Source organism: Amphiura filiformis, chromosome 3, assembly GCF_039555335.1.
Source record: "Amphiura filiformis chromosome 3, Afil_fr2py, whole genome shotgun sequence".
In the NCBI taxonomy this organism is placed as follows: domain Eukaryota; kingdom Metazoa; phylum Echinodermata; class Ophiuroidea; order Amphilepidida; family Amphiuridae; genus Amphiura; species Amphiura filiformis.
Window position 1 is genome coordinate 78,154,242 of NC_092630.1, and position 21,187 is coordinate 78,175,428.

The 21,187-nt window shown below is 35.6% G+C and overlaps 1 protein-coding gene across 1 annotated transcript in view; it reads left to right on the forward strand.

Annotated features, from left to right (window-relative positions):
• Nucleotides 1-21,187, forward strand: part of LOC140149187 (protein Wnt-5b-like) — a 177,568-nt gene that overhangs the window by 129,065 nt on the left and 27,316 nt on the right. The window contains exons 3-5 of the mRNA XM_072171396.1: nucleotides 11,472-11,531; nucleotides 15,490-16,145; nucleotides 19,307-19,575. Of these exons, the coding sequence (XP_072027497.1) occupies nucleotides 15,916-16,145; nucleotides 19,307-19,575 (499 nt within the window). The 5' untranslated portion in view covers nucleotides 11,472-11,531; nucleotides 15,490-15,915. The remainder of the gene's footprint in view (nucleotides 1-11,471; nucleotides 11,532-15,489; nucleotides 16,146-19,306; nucleotides 19,576-21,187) is intronic.

The window sequence follows — 21,187 nt, forward strand, 5'->3', positions numbered from 1 at the left end:
CCAAGGTATATAAATATATCCACCTCAATATATATCCTGTAAAAGACAAAATATCAAAATTGATGCCTCATTATGATATCACAGACTAGTATCACATGTATTTAAAAAGGATGCCTAAATTTGACCTGAACCAAGTGACCTATAACCTGACCTATGATGACCTATAGCCTTTTTAAATCTATTTTCCTAACAACACATTATAGAAGGTACATATAGTATTAAATTATTCCTCTATTCGCCAAACGCCAAGAGTTTCTAGAATGCTGTTAAAATAAGACATTTTTTAATGCTAATTTATTGCACATTCTAGGGAAGCGTGGTTACGTTTTTGAAATAACCGAGTGAGAGGGTTTTCAATAAAATATTTTTCCTGTCAAAACTGAAGCATCCTCTGTATAAAAGAAAATATGAATATTAACTGCACATCATATATAACGATTCGTGATACCCAATTGTGGCACATTTGATGTCGTTTATGAGACAGAGAATTTTATTTCAATTTTATATACGCCAAAATATTTTTTTGATTGAGCGAGAATTGCGATAGAAAAAACGTTGACAATTCCATGTAAAAATTACATTAGACGCGGCCAAAGGTTACTGTTTCGTTTTTATGGTAATCTAATCTTTTATTTCCTGAAATAAAATTAGGGGTCTAATGTGGATTTCTTGTATAAATGATAAAAACATCGACGTGTATACAAGAAGCTACAAGAAAAATGGTAGGCCACATACTGACCGACAATTCGGCGAGTAGCCACGTGCGAGTCAAAATCGATATAAGGTATGGAAAAACTATTGTGCATGTATATAGGCTCATTTATTGTCGGATTTCTGTATATAGAACACGCAGTTATCAACAATTGAGCGCTATTAAACAAATAAAATTCCAAAATATGGTACGTTTTCTGTCTTTGCTTGTCACGTGGTATGTTGAAGTAATGAAGTTGCGATTATGTTTAAATTTTCACGATGACACCAACAAGTCCTTGAGGCCGAGCGGTCTAAGGCGCTGGTGATATGTCGATACCAACGCTCTGCAGGGTCTATTGTTCTATTGTTTCCGATTAGAGCGCTGACATATTGGAAAATGTTGCCAATCAATATTCATGAGAGTGTACATTCAACGTCCAGTTTCGAAATTGGGTGACTTGTGTTTGGCAGGTGTGAAATACATCTGACTGGGCGTTTTAATTACGTAACGAATAAAGGCATTGACATCATCGAATGGCTGCCCAGTGCTGTTATGTGTTTAGTTATTATATAGGCCTAATAATTATTATTAAATGTATTCATCATTCCTTTCTTTTCCCTTCTCTGTACTTATTATTTCCCAGGCCTACAATTTATCACTCCCTCGCTCTCTTTGTCCCCTCTCACCCTCCCTCTCTCATTCCCATCATTTTCCTTATATTTCTATTTATCTACTTGTCTTTATTATATCTTTTCATTTCTCCTTCCTCCAGCCCTCTCTCATTCTCCATATCCCCTCCCCCCTCTTCCTCCCTCCTCCCCTCCCAAGACTTCTCACAGGGGTGAATCTGCCCCTTCCCAACCCCCTCCCCTCTTTGGGTACGCCACTATTTCTATACCAATCTCCTTCTTAAAATAAAATTAAATGGAAATTTCTTAAAAACAACCTTTATAGGCCTATACTTATACTTACATGTATACGTATAGCGATTACCATTATAGTTTAATATAGATATGTGGCTTTCATACATTCTAATGTGTAATCGATCAACAAGAGCATTCAATTTATTTAAATGAAGCGCCTAAAGTCAGGTGGGTGGTAAAGATGATTGCATCAGCAGCTAAAGCCTCCTTTATAGACTTCAGACCCATACAAGCACACATTTGGGATACGTGGGAACAATGGTACCACTTTACACATTACTGCCCTTACACATGACTGTATTGTGGTCACTTATTGATACTCGCCTGTTGTGTAGAGCGTTAATATGATACCGGATCAGTGACCAATTTAATGGCAGAACCCCTTTGTTCGAAACAATGGTACCACTTTTATGAATAGCCTGTCGCAACTTCTAATCGGCATCAAACGAACAAAGCATTATATAATCTATTGCGACTCTATTTCTATTAAAAGCTCTTTGGTCGATACTGTATAGGCCTACATGATAGCGGCTCAGTGCAGCGTAGGTTCGAGCCCCGCCGGCGCCTCTGCCGAAATAAATTTCCTTTTTTTTAAATTTCATATTATGTTAGGGAAATGTGGCTGGGAGAATGTATGTATGGCGAAGAGTGGTGTGGTATTAAATTGGCATGCATCCACATGTGGAAGAGCTTATTTAATTTATTCAGTGTTATTTAGCATGCATCGATGAGTACATTTCTATAGGTAGTATAACAAAAGATTTAATGTATTCTATTCATGTACTCTACTTGAACATGTTGAATAGAATAAATTATGGTTTGTTGTGAAACACACATCTGGGTTACTAGGATACAGTAAACAAAAATATATAGGGCTAAAATGATTTACTAAAATGGTTTAAAAGCACTTTGTATGTAGAGATATTTTATAAGTTCAGGACATGAGGTGATGAACATATTTATGTGCTTCATAAATTTGCAACAAAAAAAGAAGAGGGGTCCTGATGAAAATCATGGTATTGCACCCCCTTAATTATGCAATTAAGCAAATTAGAGGGCGACTTCACTATATAATACATTAGAACATATTACAAACAATTTGACCAAGTTTCAAAGCAAAAGTATGCAAAACAAATGTACCCTGAACATTTATGCATGGGTTTGTAGCAAAACATTGGCAAAAATTACATATTAATGAGCCTTTACAGTCATTTTAGCTCATTAACTATATCGATTATTTATAAAAACAATAAGATACAAAGGAAATATAAATTGGTATATTTTGAAAACCGTATAAACGATTTGATTCAAACAAAAAGCATATTGGTCAGTGTACTTCGCCCTACTCTATTAAGCTGTTTAAAACATGCTCAGACCATTTTCTAGTTTCCAGAAAATGCTTTGAAAACGTGCTTTCCAGAAAGTGTGCTTTGACAAAAGCTAGTGGCGTCGAATATTTCGAGAAAATTAATACAATAATTTGACAAATTAGGAGGCTTTTACCTACGGATCCAGATTTGTATTGTAAGTTAGTTTTCAAATACGAACCTTTTTAAAGGTTTAAGAAGTTTAATGATAATGGTATAACGGTCAAGTCTTTACCGAAAACATAATCTTAAAGTATATTGCCCTTTTTATTAAAGCTATGAACTCGAGCATTAACAGACATGTCTATCATAGAAGTCTAATATGTGTCTCTTCAAAACGTGATTTCCATTATTTTGAATCTAATTTAAGCTAGCGCCATGGATTGTGGTTTACATAGGTGTGGGTTTCTCACCACAATTGCATCTGCCCATTTACCTTAATTTAGACATAATAGTGTTTGTATAGGCCCGTATTCTCGTCGCCATCTCTCCGTGTAAATGACCCCAACATTTACAATTTGGCCATGAGGGACAGAACCTTTTTCTTCCTCATGAGATTCAGTCAAAAGTCACTTTCGAAGTCTTTTCAAGATAATGATTTAGATAACACTACAAAAGGCCTTCAGGAAGGGGCACCTAGTGCGCCAAAGCACGCGTTGTAAGGTGAATTGCACTATTCCAAGGAGATGAACTTGCACTTTTCCTTCATGATGATATTGATGAGAAAATCATAGGCATATCTTCGAAACATAATCACCTCAATTTATTTTCGAATTATAGGTACCATCGAAGTGAGAGGCGATCGCGTTTGTATGCAGGGGACGTCCGGGACGACAAATCGGTAAATGTGTTACGCCAAAACAGGCGCATTGTCCAAAATCCAAAATGCCGGCGTTTTGGCAGTGCACCGTACCCTGGGACCTAAATCATGATAATTTCTGCAATTGCTTAAAAATGAAGTAAGGCTGCTGACAAGCGACATCACTGCGTGATATCTATATAATTGTCAGATTCAGATTTTCGGTAATGATCGTGTTTCGGAACGGCGTACGTTCAATACCGATTTATCTTACCCTGACTGACCGTTTCGGCGTAACAGGCCCAAACATCATGAATATAGGTCTCCCATTAGGTACACATAAATCTGGTAATCTATTTTTACAACTCGCCTCTCTTGTCAGAATTGCTGACATATATATCTCAGCACTGAAAATTGCCATTTTGTGCTGATAATGATCTTTCGGCCGACGTGCCATCGATTCGGCCAGTATTTTGACATAACACCGGTCATGTATCCGATTGATAACACAAAAAAGTTTTGAAATAGCATCTGTTAATAAATAGCTATAAAATGCGGCAATGTTTCTGAGGCAGATGGGGTAGGCCTGTACAATTTAATGTTACTTTTTTATGATGTTCGACGTTCATAAATTGATTTATCTTTAACTTGCATTTCATCAGATACACCAGACCGTTCCTTTGTGCCTGCTTGCATTGTTGAAGTACTTGTTGTTTTAAACAATTATCATGATTGGTGCTTTGCGATAGGCAATAAGCGTGTTTTGACGCGGTGGGCTGACTTATGCTTCCTCTCGACTTTTCAGGGTATGGAATTCGGAAATGGTATTACCATGATGACACATGACATGAGAGGAGGGTTTCCTCTGTCATGTCTGTATCCAACTTCATCGCTAAAAATGACCTGGAATTACCCGCCAGATCTTAAATGGCGATCATCATAATTAAGTATAGCGGTTGTCGTAGCCAATAATGAAATAGATAGGGTCCGATTAACAATTATGCCAGGGGGGTAATGGTAGATTTTAGGAGGACTACAAAATTTCTATGGTCCCTGAGCGGGTAACACGAATTTAAATGAAATTTTAAATATGGAAAAATTAAGGATTGGATAGCAACGTTTGCGCAGTATTTCTTGTGGAATATGAAGGTACATCAGACACATCAAATTGCATTCTGAATACGAGGAATGTCATTGATCAAATAATAGATTTTTTGAAATTGGCCATATTTGTAATTGATGAGTTGAATTCTATTTCTCAAAACATGGACAGTGGTCTTGACAACATAGACCATAAGTTCAAAATTAATTAAGCATGGATCAAATGCCATTACTCCCATCCTGTGAAAGATTTTCAATATGCGTCTCGGACAAGATTCTGTACCAGATGACCTAAAAGCTGAGCTTCAAGAGAAACTCCAATATTCAAGAGTGGTAATCAAGATGATTTCTCAAACTAATTCATTGAAAGTATCTCTCAGACGCTGACAAATACTTCCACCTTGTACCCTGATCACCTTCATCGAGTGGGACAGACAATTAGGTGCTGCTGCATCTCTCAACCAATACCAACTAGAGATCGAAACACGGGCCTCTCCTCTTAGTCTAGGAGCAAGGGGTTGAAAAATGGTCGAGTTCTACACCCATGTCAACCAATCTTTGATACCACGAGGTATATAAATCCTCTAGATTACTGCTAGAGGGGCAGTGGACTCCAATAATTGTAGGGTACGTTTTTCGTTTATGGATTTGTAAAAGGCGAGAAAAGTACATTCTCTGTTTAAGACTCTACTTTATGTTTGAGAGAGGAAACGAAAATATTAGGATAATTTTAACTCCCTTGTGCCTACATGGCTAATTGAAAGTTTCCAAAAGACCTATGATATAGTAAGTCCGATTAGGAAGTTCTCTAAAGCCATATGGCCATGTAGGAAAATGTTAATGATAATTAATGTTATCAAAATGAAGTCTCTATCAGATCCTTTCCTTTGTACGACAAATCCTCTGAAATGTGGACTTTTGTTAACATGTTCAATATAGCTTTGGTAAGAAATACCTCCTTCAAGTGACATGCACATTAAGTTAAGTGCGTTCGAAAGGGCGCACCCAAAATAATACGCATGGCCGTATTTTGGAGTCCACTTCCCCCTAGCAGTGATCTACAGGATCTATCCTAATTGGTAGTATTGGTTGACAAGTGTGTTGAACTCAATCATTAATTAAGGCCCGTATGAGATTTAGGTCATAGCCTGTACATGGAATGTTCTTTTCGGAATAGCTAAATACCAATCCATCACAGTCACCAACCGCAGAGATTTTTAGGCAGTCACCCTAGCCTCCAATTATTTAGTACAAAGCTCGCAGAGGCAGATAGTGTGGAACGTCTGGGACTCACACTCAGCAGAGTTTTATCTTGGAATCTGTCACCAAAATAGCAAAGACAGAATTCCAGCATACTGGTCTCTTCCGCCGAGCTGCACCTTACCTGATGCCTGCCCAGAAGTTCTTTCAAAGCGCCATAATTTACAAGAACATGATCAGATCGAAGATGGAGGATGCTAGCACGGTATCACTTTTTCCTACATCACTGTCAAAGCTAGATACAGTCAGTCCAGAGTTGTGCCATTTGCACCATAGCTCTTCCTGGGAAGAACCTCCTCCTTCCAAAGTCAGTCTTTGACCCCGTAGAGCAATTGTTGCCAGTACAATGCTCCATCGAATGTACTATGGTAATGCTCCAGACCTATTTTGCCAACTACTACCTGACCAGCTCCAGACTGACCCTCGTCAACGCGTCTTAGCCGCTCCGCTAGATCCTCAGAACCGTGCAGTTCAAATTCCAAGATCTAACCTTGTTAGTCATGAAACTCCTTCAGTCCATCTACAGTCCGCACATGGAATGCACTCCCGCCTCACATTCCAGGAATGGTGAAACGAGTTAACTTCAAAAAGGAGATAAACAGCTATATAGGCGCAAACCCGGCAGCTTTACCGTATGATAAAAGCTGTTAATGCCATGACCATGTCTTGACTGATATGTCACCGATAGTATATTTTGTATGATGGTCAATCAGGTTTTCGTCAACAGCACTCTGCTTGTATTAACATTTTAGATATTATGGAGATTCATTGTAGAAATTACATTGGTGCAGTGTTTGTAGGCATTTGATATGGTGAATCACAAGTTACTTATTGACAAAACGGTTTCGCTGGGTATTACTGGAATTGGGTGCAATTGATTTAAATCATATCTCACCATAAATCGTATGTATACATAGTGTTTTTATTAATGGTACAATCTCATCCCCTAATAGAATTATGCCAGGAGTACCTCAAGGATCAATCCTTGGTCCACTTTATTTCTTCTTTACAATGCCACACAATATAAAACATTATGTTGTTGACATGTATGTGTGATGATACATTAACCTATGTTTACCATAATGACGACGACAACGTGATTAAAAATGTTTGAATGAGGACCTTACGTCTCTCACTAAATGGATAGTGACAATTTTAATAATGAAGACGACTGTTAGTAAAAAACAGCAATGTTGCTTGGTACTCCAAATAGAGCTGGTATACAATTAAGCATATTGATGGTCCATGGATGATATTGCGATTGAAAATGTAACTATTCATTTAAATAAGTACGGTAGATTAAGTTTTATTGTAAGTTAATTTTGTAGTGTAAGAAATTCTCTGTATCGTGCCTTGAGCGCCATTAATTTGGTGGAGATGTGCGCAATATAAATTCTCATTATTATTATTATTTATTATTAATATCTTGGTGTTATAATTGATGCCAACTTTAAATGGAAAGATCAAATTAATAATGAATGCCATGGGCGTGTGTAGGGTCTACCGTTTGTTCCGTCCACAAAGCTCGCTTATTACGATCTACAGCAGAACAGCACTGTGATCTTGCCACGTTTTGATTGTAGGATTATTAGTAGTTTTGTGAATGTCATAAACTCCGAAATACGGCCATGCGTATGCGCCCTTTCGAACGCACTTAGCTTTATGTGCATGTCACTTGAAGGAGGTATTTCTTACCAAAACTTTATTGACCATGTTAACAAAAGTCCACATTTCAGAGGATTTGTCGTACAAAGGAAAGGATCTGATAGAGACTTCATTTTGATGGCATTCATTATCATTAACATTTTCCTACATGGCCATGTGGCTTTAGAGAACTTCCTAATCGGACTTAAGAGATCATAGGTCTTTTGGAAAGTTTCAATTAGCCATGTAGCCACAAGGGCGTTTTGCGTCCCTATGCGACCTCGCGCTGTAAAACTATCCTAATATTTTTGTTTCCTCTATCAAACATAAAGTAGAGTCTTAAACAGAGAATGTACTTTTCTCGCCTTCTACAAATCCATAAACAAATATTGTTTTGCAGCATTTATATTTGCCCCCATGCATAGAGAAAAGGACAAGAGCTTCTCAAATGTCACATTAACCATTTTACTTCTGAAAGGGACAACACTAACGATTAAGCACCTGCAATGGTCAACTTGAGATCTCCTGCTTGGTAGTCATTGTTTGTGTTGGTCACTTCGTAATTAGGGCTATTCAAACATAAAATTTAATCATCTTGCAGTCTTTGTATTCAGTCTTGTAATTATTTCCAGTATGATTTCGTCTTTATAGTTTTCTTATTTTGAACTCTTTTGCCGCAACATACACGTGGTACAAATATGAAATGTGGTAAAGTTTGGCAGACAGCAATATTCATGTAAACGCGCGTGTTTTACGGACAAAACCTGTTGGACCCTCCTACCACGCTTTTGGAAGCCCATGGCTATTTAATAGAGAGTCCCTTATAGTGAAACGTGTATTATACGACTAGTGCCCATATAAACAAATTAGTATCATTATTGTTATAATAGTACATTGTGGCCATTGTGCTTAGTAAAATTGTCTTTGTAAACTGCAAAAGATTTTTTAAACGCATGGTTTGTAATAGTTATTGTATTGTCATGATTGTATTAGTTGTGTTAAGGTATAACATACGGCATGTTATGAGTTCCGTGCGTAACGCGCAATTTATATGCTAAACATACCTTCATAACTTACTTTTATTATACAGGGTGTCCCAATAAACACAGAACCCTCATAGCGCCCTCATTTTCTTCTATTTCTGAAAAGTTGATCAAATGTATTTTGGTATGTAAAGAAACCATAAATCGGTAGCTTTAATAAACCAAAACAATTATTTCAATCGGCTCACAATTTTTTGAAGATATGCCCTCTTTAAGAAATGTATCCGTTTTTCATTCTGTCCACGGATGAGGTTTGGCTACATCAAAGATTAAAACGAAACACAATGATATGGATATATAATAGCATTAGGATTTATAACGCATTCACTATATGAGCGAGGATCACCAGCTAGCCTCCAGCATCTTCGCAACCGTATTACTGCGGTATTCGCAAGTATACGGCGCACAAGGATGGTACGCATGTGTCAAGGAGGCAACTAGGCAGAGGGCAAAAAACTCACTTGAGAAGAACTAAGGACATACCAAACAGCCCTTTTAAGGCTACCTTTTATCCCAAAAAGAGAAAATGACATGTTGTAATTAAAAAGAAAGCAAAAAACAACAAAGTAAGAAACATAATAAAACAAAAAGGCATAAACAAAGAAAAAAATACGTTTAATTGCAAGTATTGCAAGTCTGATCCCACATCCATTTTGGTGACAAGTTAATAACACTATAATATTCATAGCCCATAGGCTCACCGGTAAAGCCCATTCCCTAAATAAAGTTCGTTGTTTTATAAAGGTATCATTGAGGAATGCTTGATATTCATGCATGGTACATGAACTCTTTTTCAATCTTTGAAGTAGCCAAACCTCCTCCGTGGACAAAATGAAATACGGGTACATTTCTTTATGTGAGCATATCTTCAAAAGTTGTGAGCCGATTGAAATATTTCGTTCGGCTTATTAAAGCTAGCGAATAAAGGTTTCTTGACATACCAAACTATATTTTGATTAACTTTTCAGAAATAGGAGAAAAAGAGGGCGCAATGAGGGTTCTATATTTTGGGGACACCCTGTACCAACCAGTTCACTTGAATGACGTTACTTTTGCCTTTACGTTGTGCGTAAAATTAACAAAAACACATTGTATTATAAAGAAGGACATTTACTTGTCTACCAAATTTGCTGGCCCAGGTTACTATAGCATCCACTAATCCACTGCCAAATCCAGGGGAGTTGCAGCAACAAAATACAAAACACTGAGGACCAGATGGAATAGTATTGTAATGAAGAAGACTGCGGGTCATTGTCCTTATTGTCTGAAGGCGAGAATCCAAATGATTAAGATCGACGCAGACAAATTAGTTTCATACCTCAAATGAAAAAAATGCAATGATGTGCAAAGGAAATAATTATAAATTTACCGATCGATGGACTCTAATCGTTAATGATAACAATTAATTGTATTTTGCTTAACATGTATAGTATCTAAAATGAAGTGTGACTATGCAAAGATGTGAGACCCGATCTTGAACCAAAAACCAATTCTATATTCAAATAAGCACCGTCAGAACAAAAGTGAACAGCAATTGAATGTGTCTTTTATTGCACGCTGGGATTATGAGTAATCATAAAACCCTTACCAAAGACCTATACTGGTTGTCTACCTGTTGGCAAAATACAATAAATATCTTTTCTTACGATGTAATCTAGCGTAAGAGATCTTTACTAAAGATGAGTAGACCTACATGACAAGATGACGTGTTGAAATTCCATTGCGAAAAATGTATCAGAAATTGATTCAAACTCTCGGTGGTATCTAATGTTATTGTTGATATTTTATAAGTCAATATAAAATATTGAATTTGGTTGAAATCAGAAGGGGCATCTTGAAAATGATATCAATTCAAGCCCAGACCAAAATTTAATGACAAATCCAATTTCAACAATTGCTGTGATTTCCTGTTTATTTTTGAATTAAAACTTTAATTTAAATAGAGACACAACACTGAACATATGTATTGTAATCGTTGACAGGTTTTTTCTTTAAATGAATATTAGAGTATTAAACATAATATAAATATTAATAATAAAAATGTGTGCATCGATTTATATTATTGGTCGTTGAGTTTCATAAAAGGCAAGACATTACACTCAAGCAGTAGAGTAGCGTATCCCAAATTGATACCAGAAAAGCGACGTTCATTTCTGGAATATATAGGAGCCTACTTGTTATAATACCGCGCTATACCGTACAGATTCGCGTATTGGCGCATATGGGCCTCCTTGTCATATCTTGAATCTCAGGCACAAACTAAAAGTGTCCTCCCGTAAACTCTCACCAGTAAATAAGGGTACGGACCATTAATAATAAATTCTTGTTGGGATTTTCAGGGAGCTCTCTTTTGTACGTGAAATTTATCCTGAGCCCATGTGCGCCATTATGCGAATCTTTTCGGTATAATGTCATAATTGTTTTAATAACTCCTGAATATACTTGTGACACAAGTGTAGATTTGCATGCAGTAAGATTGAGCAGAATTATTCAATTTATTACAACATGGTGGTTTTGATTCTTAACTTTCGGCGCCGCACATTTTCACATATCAGACATCGTTGAAGCTGAACACATTTGCACGTGAAAGCCGGAAATCAACTCACGAATGCTTTCTCTTCTCTTCTCCTTTCGTTTTAGACCGAAGAACAAGGCGACGACATCATCCTGAAGTAGCTCCAACTAGGAAACAAAAAACAGGTATTGTAAATTATATTCTTAAACACTTGAGAATGTTCTTGCAATCTTATTGGTTCTTACCCGTGTGATATGACACGATATCACACACTTTAGCGAGTGCGTGTCGACGCGATACTCGTACGCGCTATTTGAACCAATCGGAATGTGCATAGCAACAACAGGACTGATCGATTCTAAGCCCTAGGTAATTCCTTGTAAAATGTAGGATTTAATTTGATTAAAATTTGGTATACTTATAATTAATATATTTATTTTCATTGAAATGTTTAAGAATGAGAATAAAGGTATTGTTTTTAGCCGCTGTCGTGCATCTATCGTCTCATATAACACGCGACATCATTATTTTTGGCCTAAAATAATGATGTCGCCCGTGTTATAATTATGAGACGATAGATGCACTCCAGCGGCTAAAAACAATACCTTTATTCTCTAAATAGAAACTTTGAATTTATCTGCATTTATCTTCGCTCGAAATTAACCCAATGTATATCAACTTTCACTTAAATATCATACAATTATTGATGAGTACAATGGTAAGAATATTTTCATGAATATTTTTCATTTCTATTCAACGAGGCATTGCCGAATTAAATAGAACAGTTCATATTTCACCGAATGAAAATATTCTTTCCATTGAACGAATAAAAACATTCAATATCACTATTTGTTTTATAAAACTGATAATTTCTTAATTTTCTTTTCTTCCACTTATTTTATAAATCATCAGGAAAACAAAATAAATAAAAAAAACTATGTTTAATTTAGAAGCGATACCCACACCTATAATTGGCAAGTCGAGGTGGTCACCGCGAGCGCTATAAGCACACGTATGTCAGAGTTGCCATGGTAGCTAGTGCAGCTTAAACAGCTGAGAAAGTTCCTGTAATCTTATTGGTTCTTAGCCATGTGATATCATGAGACGATATAACACAGTTCTGCGCGTGCGAGTGACGCGATACACGCACTCTCTATTTGAACCTATCGGATGCGCATAGCAACAACGGGACTGATCGATTCTAAGCAATCTTGTTCCCACCTTCATCAAAAACCTTGTCTATATGACTACTAACTAGTGACCTAACCAAAAGTAATGCACTTGGAATTGTGTTGCGTGGTATGCATTTTGAAAATCAGAACAGCATTAGAAGTAGCCCCTCCCCATTGCAACAAAAATATAAGGCTTTTTAACAACAAACGGTGACTTAAAAATGGGCTAGTTAGCGAAAGGGGTGGGGTTTAAAAGGCGAGGTATCCCTGCAGAAATGGTAATGGTTAACTCTAAAAAATTTGACAAAATCTTACAAAGCAAAACTAATGTGATGCTGTGACGCAATCGACCCTAAGTCACATATATGAGCACGGTTTCGTTGGCCGGCCAAGTACAGCGAAACATCCGTGACTACATTTCGCCAATGGAGTGCTTGGCATGCGAGGAACTGTAGTCGAAATCCGAGAAAAAACTCCAACTTCTTTGTTCATCGTCTCTCCTTTTCGATATAATACAAAAACACTCTTAGCGTTAGTGTTAATTTGCCTATATCCTTTCATTGACGCATACGTTAATCAATTTATTGCGTGCAAGCCAGCTGTTAACATTGTGAAGATCATTATAAGAATACGATTATGTTCAATTGACATCTTTATAGTTAGTATTGCAATATCATCCGCATACATGATACATGCGCATATCAGTGGTTGCTTCGATAATTTGGTCAATTATTGAATTGATGAAGATGATGAATAAAAGTGGCCCCAATATAGAGCCTTGTGGAATGCCGCAACGACAATTGGTTTCATTACACTAGTTTAACACCACTGATGTAAGTACAGTGGGTTCTGCTTGCTAAATAATTATAAATGTTAATGATAGAGTACTTCTATCATGTCTATACGCTTCTCAAACAAGATTTTGTGGTTTACAGTATCGAATGCTTTCTCTAGATCTAATATATAACATTATGACCTATTAGTACATGGCAGGTATTGCTTCAAGCTCTGTACACGCGGTGACGGCGTTGACGTCCCTTCCGAAGCACGAAGGAAAGAAGTCTCCCATGGTTCATACATATTCTAAATGACCATGGTGAAAGTCCGACTTTAATCCATAGATGATACCAAGTAATCCAAGCCAATACATTTAATTAGCAAGTCACCACCACTGAGCATTGAAATCGGGACCTCATGCACTGTAACCAGTAGGCTATAATAGTACCCTACACTCACTGCGCCGGGTTTTTTTAAGTTCCATTATTTTCATTTGGACGGTAAATAGTATCGATATTATTTTCGCTGAACTATTATCATTATGTTGCAATGTTAGTACCTAATATTATCCTTTCAGGGACAATGTGTAACAGACATGAATAACTCGCACGCTGTCCCAATTAGCATTTATTGCCAAAACTATTGTGGGATCCCGTAAATGATTGTGTTGCTGCATGGGTTGGAAATTCCTGTACTTTGATCAGCACCAAATAGTGGGAACAACAGTAGTGTTATTTCAATGCATTGGAATAGGCATTGAATTGAATTTGATTTTGGCCATTTTTCAATTCAATTCAGTGAATTGAATCGAAATATTTGTTTTTTTCATTTCAATTAATTCAATGCATTGAATCGAAATGTTTTTATTCTTTCATTTCAATTCAATGCATTGAATCAAAATGTGTTTTTTTTTTGTCATTTCAATTCAATTCATTGAATCGAAAATGCATGCAACATGTATTTTGATTCTGCTATTTCACCTGTATTGTCAGCTTATCAGTTAGAATAAACTTTCTCCCTGAACTGCTTTTAGCCAAATGCTCGGTAAAATGTATCAGTGTTGGTAATAAGAATTGAATTTGAATATGAATTGAATTCAAATGCTGTGAATTGGAATTGAAATTGGTTAGCAGTTAATTTCAATGCATTGAATTGGAATTGAATCAAAATATGATTTAAACCAGAGAAGAATTGAAATTGCATCAAAATGATTTATAAAATAAGGATTGAATCTGAATTGAATTGAAATTCATTTTCTGAATCGAAATAACACTAAACAACACTCATATCTGCCCTCTCTGTCCAAGTTCTAAAGATAAAGTTTAAGGCACTTTATATATACGGATGTCAAACATTGCCAAAATTACATAGGCAAATTGATTTTGTACCGTAACCATGGTAACATCAAATGTACGAGCCGAATATGATGCACGTTTAAAACTTGTACATGTATGTTATTCATCACAAAATTTTCTTAACATTTTTAAAAACTTTTTCCAACAAATGTAATTCAAACCACATAACACTCACTTCGAGATTTTCTTTAAGCAAATTGTCGCTTGGTTCAATTCCTATATTAATATCTAATATGCAAAGTATAATATCATGCTACGTCATTTTATACGATTGAAACTAGCTCTTGTTTTAATTGTACGGGGTGTCAAATCTCTTGTTTGAAAAGAAGTGAAGCATACTGAATACTAGTATTTGAGACGAATAGAAACACCACAAAACTCAAGTATGTATAACAAGAATCATAAAACGCTGTTTCAGTATATAATTGTTGGTTTATATATAAATAAAACTGCGCGAATATTATATATTAATACCGTATTATCAATATAGCCTATTTTTTATGCACACGCATCTTCATGACCCACATATAATACATTAACGATTCTTTTTGTCTTCATTAATGTAATGCCATTCATCATGTGAGTGACGATAACCTCAAATTATTATTTTTTAACATCAAATAGGACTACCACGTCAATGATAATAATGGTTAGTTTGTAACAAGGCATGCGACAGAATTCTTGTGAGTTCATTTTGATACCAAACATTCAGAAATTTTCAAAAAAGAAATAAGTCCCGGCGATGTTGTAACGCTGTCACGTCAATCACACGTTTCCCCCAGTTCACACCAATTTGCACTTTGATTAATAATCTCAAATTCCACTCGTTTCTGTTACAGAGTTGTGACAAGCCAACGCTATGCCGTTGGTGATGATTTTTGCACCAAAAGTTACTCGAGGTTAGGTGTGCTAACTTTTCTACAAGCGTCTAACCAATCCTAGTTTGTCAGTCAGTCTTCGCGCCAGTCAGTCAGCAGCATCCAACCACTGAAAAACGCTCCTGTCTTCCAAATCATGCGTGACGTCATTTTCTTTGTGGTGTAGAGGACGTGTGCCTGCAGTTGTTTTTCAAAGTCTCACTTCAGCAGAATCTAGGCACACATATATTTACTGCCAGTCATTGGGAACAACATGGAATCTTGATTATATCAAAGAAGGAAATTATGTTTATTATACACCTGGAAGAATAATCTTAGCTTGTGTTTAAAGAAGGAAAAAAAGAAAGAGCATATTTATGAAAGCTTAACCAAATAATACCAAAGATTATGTCTGCTCAAATGGAGGACGGTATCGGTGGTACTATGTGCTCTAATGTTGAACGTACATTGCCGGAATCTTACAAATTACATTGTAGACATATTCGTAACAGGACTCGGCGAAGGTTCGCTATGTTTGGTCTAATTGGAGGATCATTGTCATGGAGTTGGACTATTTTTACTTGGACATTACTTTCTTGTTTGGTGATAGTTGGAAATGCTCAAGATATTACGTGGTGGTAAGTTGATAATTCATATTATTCTGTCTCTTTTATTTTCTTTATCGTGTTCTTACCCAGCCTTTTTCACAAATCTGCCTGTATTTCTAATGAAAAATAATGAAGTTACATCTGGTATTTTCAAATTTAGGGTGATTTGCATAAATCTTTATTTATCCCTTCGACGCATTACATTTCAAGATATCAGATGCATATAGATTTAGTATTTCTCTATCCTGTGCATTTTGAGGTGAATGTTTAGTTACCCCCACCTACCAAGAGAAGTAGTCAGTCCTGAGGTACATGGCACCCGATCATTTAATGGTGTCAAGGGTATCAAGTATAATTTGACATCTTAATTATATCGTTTAGTACATTTACATTTACAGTAATAAACAAAGAGACCGTGTAAGATGTAAATTCCAGCCATCCAATTTTTGTTATCTTATTCTCTTTATGTTATTGGTCTCTGATAAATCAACCACACGAACCTTAAAGTTTGTTCAAGAAAATAATAATTGAACATTTACTTAAGAGCCTCTAATAATTAATGTACACTAAGTGTGTTGTGTTAATGTCAACAAAATGGCGTCATATTAAAACAAAGATATGTAAATCAAACTTAATATGTTGGATAAAACGCAAATAAGACCATTATTTGCACATGATGCGATGATTAAATGAATACAAGGACATTTTGGATCGGCTTAGTTTGTATTAGGAGTTGAATCCGAAGGCAAGATTTCATGAGAAAGACACATAATACTTAATAATAACATATATATCATAAGAAATGAATAACTATTAGGTAATTAACATAATCCTAACAAAGATAAGCTAGGAAGTAAGTTAGAATGCCAAATATGTTGGTATAATAATTGTTTTATTTCACCGTATGAATACTGCATTTCTGAGCTTCAAAATTGAATACGAAATTATTGTACTGTTTTGCTCTTTTAAAACAGTATTGATAAATCGGAAGCCCGTCCGACACGTACATAATTTGGTATTATAAATCGATATATGATGATAGATGACTGTATTTTACATCTTTGTTACTTTTCGATTATATTCTCATGTTATGTATATATAAGAAGTCAAGTAAGTGGTCTTGGTGCCCTGGTCGATGTGCTTCATTAAAAAACGTCATAAATCTTTAAAAGTTTTTGAAAGGCATATCGGAAAGTTCTTTAGAATACTTTGGCTTTTTGTTTGGAGCTTTAACTTCTCATTTCACTTAAAGATTTATTCGGTAATCGAAAATAAAACATTTGGCAACTTTAAATTACAAGTATGCCGAAATCAACCGTGATCAAGTTTTAGACCAATCGTATTTTAAAACGCACTTCCCCCCTCCCCAAATAAAACTGAATATCAAAAGTTGACATTACAATTGTTATTGTGCGTTGGCCACTTGATATCAAATCTGTCTCAATTGTACTGCTTTCCTGTCCTTGCATTCATGTATAGACGTTTAAGTGGTATCAAATTACGTCTTATGTTATATATCTGTAAGTGGCATGCTTCTTAATGGTTTACCATTGTAGGCATGTTAACATATCCTGTTAAGAGGTTGCAGAAACAAGTGTGTCACTTACCAACATTGTGATAATCTAAAATTAATCTTCAAGTTCATACGAAATCGATAAAGTACGATACGATGAATATATCAGAAAACAATATTGCAAATTCACAAGAAAGCACAAATCGATGACACAATTTTTTTCCGTTCATTATAATGGTATATCAAAGTGTGGTTACTTTTTAATTTTTGAGATTATACCAAGAGCTCAAAAGGCACAAAATCCCGCACATAAAACAATGCAACCAATTTGGGTTAATCAAATAAGTATAATTAAGTGTAAGATCCGTAAATAACCATGATATCGCTTTATTTTCTATCACATTGCATCCAAGTGTTCTCCGTCAAATATAGACTGTTCACGGTCTAGTGCTTTATTAATTATCACTAATTATCCCGCTGGGTATATACTCCTTTATTGTTGTTTTTAATCACCTGGATTTAATATACAATGTCTACTTCCCTGACCCTACCAAGTTCAACCTGCTGCCATTTAATTCAAAAGTGTGCCCTGTTTTTCTAGCCTCGTGATTGAAATGATTCTACGTGTGTAATTGTTTTATTACCAAATTTATGAATGATTTATCCGTCCTTGTTGAGAAATGTCTTGGAAAAGGATAAGACCACACAGACAAAAAATAATAAGACAAAGTCATTGGAATAACAAGAAAACAAAACAATATACTACAACGAAGAGGGTGCATTCCATGATTGCATTTTTTGTTTATAAAGATAACCCATTATTCACGCCAAAACTGTAACAGTCGGTTAACTAATTAGCTTAAAATTCAACACGTATTGAAACACTAAATCAAAACATAAGAAACAATAGGTTTCTTAAAGACCTATTGACCATGATAGAAGCTTAAATAATAGCACCCATATTGTATTCAATTGGATATCCTTCATGGTTCTGTCATAATCAGATTTATTATCAGTTGTTAATTACTCTTTAATTGGTATATTTACAATGAGACACTGTTAGTTAAATGTTCTCAATGAAATGTTATATGCATTGGAATATGTAGAAATGTCATATACCGTATTTAAAACAATGTTCTGTTAATCTTCTGTCTATTTGTCATCAAAGTGTCATTCTTACATACTTTTAGCCTATATGTCAGACAGAGGGCATCAGGGGTCATGGAATCGAACACGTTCTTAATGGAAATAGTGGTAATTTTATTTAACGTTGGAGCTAAAAACATATATCATATTTAAACATACATGTGTTATCTCCTCTCTCCGCGCCCTCAAACATTAGATTTCATTCATATCTCTCAAGTCATATAGGTGAAGCAAAAATACTGTCACATTACTAAGTACGTTGGTGTCGAGCATTATGTCTCGTGTATTCATGGTGTTGCAAATCTTTTAAAGACAGTTCTTTAACATAGAACACAATTTGTTCATATTTCCATTTGTTAAATTTTGAACATTGTTCTACTGGTAACTCAGTACCAGACATGCAGGAACGGTCCTGTTAAAAACCAACATTTGTCCATGTACTTTATAAGGTCACAGAGAATGTACACAATGTCCAATTTATTTTCATATATCTTGCTTTTATTCATAACATCTTTCTTATCTTCATTTGCAGGAATTTGGGTGTGGATCCTCGCTTACAACAGTTTTCTGCTTTAAACAACCCCGAACTTTTCATACTGGGTACCCAACCCTTGTGTAGCGAATTACCGGGTCTCTCTCCCGGCCAACAAAAACTCTGCCAGTTATATCAAGATCATATGGGCCCAATTGGTGAAGGAGCCAAGCTTGGCATTGAAGAGTGTCAGTACCAGTTTTTGAACAGAAGATGGAACTGCAGTACTGCAGACAAAGGTTCTGTTTTTGGTCGAGTTACAGCCATAGGTAAGGTGTTAAGCACACGTTGTGCCCAATGAATAGGGGTGCCAAAAAGGTGTATTCCAATCAACCAATACATGTCGTAGAGGCGTAACATTAAAAACATTACAACCTTTTTTTAAACTCAAATAAGAACAACTATTGTTTGCACATTGCAGTGTCTTACCTGGCGTGTGTATAGAGAAAAAAGATATGTTGAAATTGCCTGGTGTACATATGGTTCTAATTTCAAAATAGTTATTTTAGAAAAGAACAAACTATTTGCCAAAATGTCACCTTTTTATTGAATGAGCATTACCAACCCATTATGTCAATCATGAGAATTGTTATCAAAACAACAATCAACGTTTTGATGTTGAAGTTAACACAAACTAATAAGATAAGATGTTTTCATTTAAACACGTGGAATGGCACGTTATCAACATAATGTAGTCTTACTTATAGAGACATAATTTTGATTGCCTGTATCGTCAATTTAGATCCATTCATTAGTTGGTTTGTAACAAACTTCGTGCAAGAATTTCAACGTCAAAAGGTTTATCTAAAAGGTTTAAATTCATTATCCCGATATAAAATACAGGATAAAGATATAGCAAGCAATGGCAACGAAGCGGTGTGACGGGTGTCATTGTGAAGAGCCCCGTTGAGTTTGAATACTTTTGACAAGTATTGCAATTTTCAACTAGGTTTAACACTTTGTTATATTCCTTAAAGGTATACTGTGGCACCTTATTTATGTTTACATAACATTTCATTTTGATGACAAGTCACCTGGAAACTAGCTGGGTTCACTCCAAAAATTGTATAGAAAATGTTTGAAAGTATTTCAATTTTACGCCATGTTGTCACACTTGCTGGTGTTTATTTCATACGAACTCACTTTACGTCAACAATGGCGATCTAATAATGTCACAGTCAAATTATTTTCTTGACTCACATTGTAGCCTAAATTATGATTATTGCTAAATCAGAATATTTAAAGCTCACCCGTGCAGAAGAATTCAAACTCCCATATGTACTACCAACACAACTGTTCCAGAAATTTCCGAGACACCCCTTGTTTCTACATCAGCGGTGGCTAAGTAGCGTCCCGCCTTATCTTCGTGCTGAAGAAGAAACAAGCTGTGTCTTGAAACTTTCCATGAAAAGTACTTGACGAGTATAGTTAAAGTTTGAATTCTTCAGGATTGAGCATGTTGAGTGTGCGCATTATTACACGTATTTGACCACCATTATTGTTATGAGCACATGAAAAATCCATTTCCATATTTTTGTATGTTGCTATTGTGATGGTAGAAATACCATTACACCCCCGTTACTGTAGGTGGCTTGAAAATAAATTGAAATAATACAGGTGTAATGTCGTTGATTTGTGGTAGCTGGTGCTATTTTTAAAAGAAAAAAGTTAAAATATATTTCAAGTTTGTTTTTGTTATACAATTTGACAGAAAAATGTGTTCTTTTGACAAAGGAGAAATTGGATAATTTTGCCAATGAATCATTTCAGCGAAAACCCAGATGCTCAAATCCTTGCAAAAATCTGGGATTTTTTGTTTTATTGTTTTAATTCCTATTAGTAGTTTGATTATAGCTGGTTATTTTCTTTTTATGTTTCTGA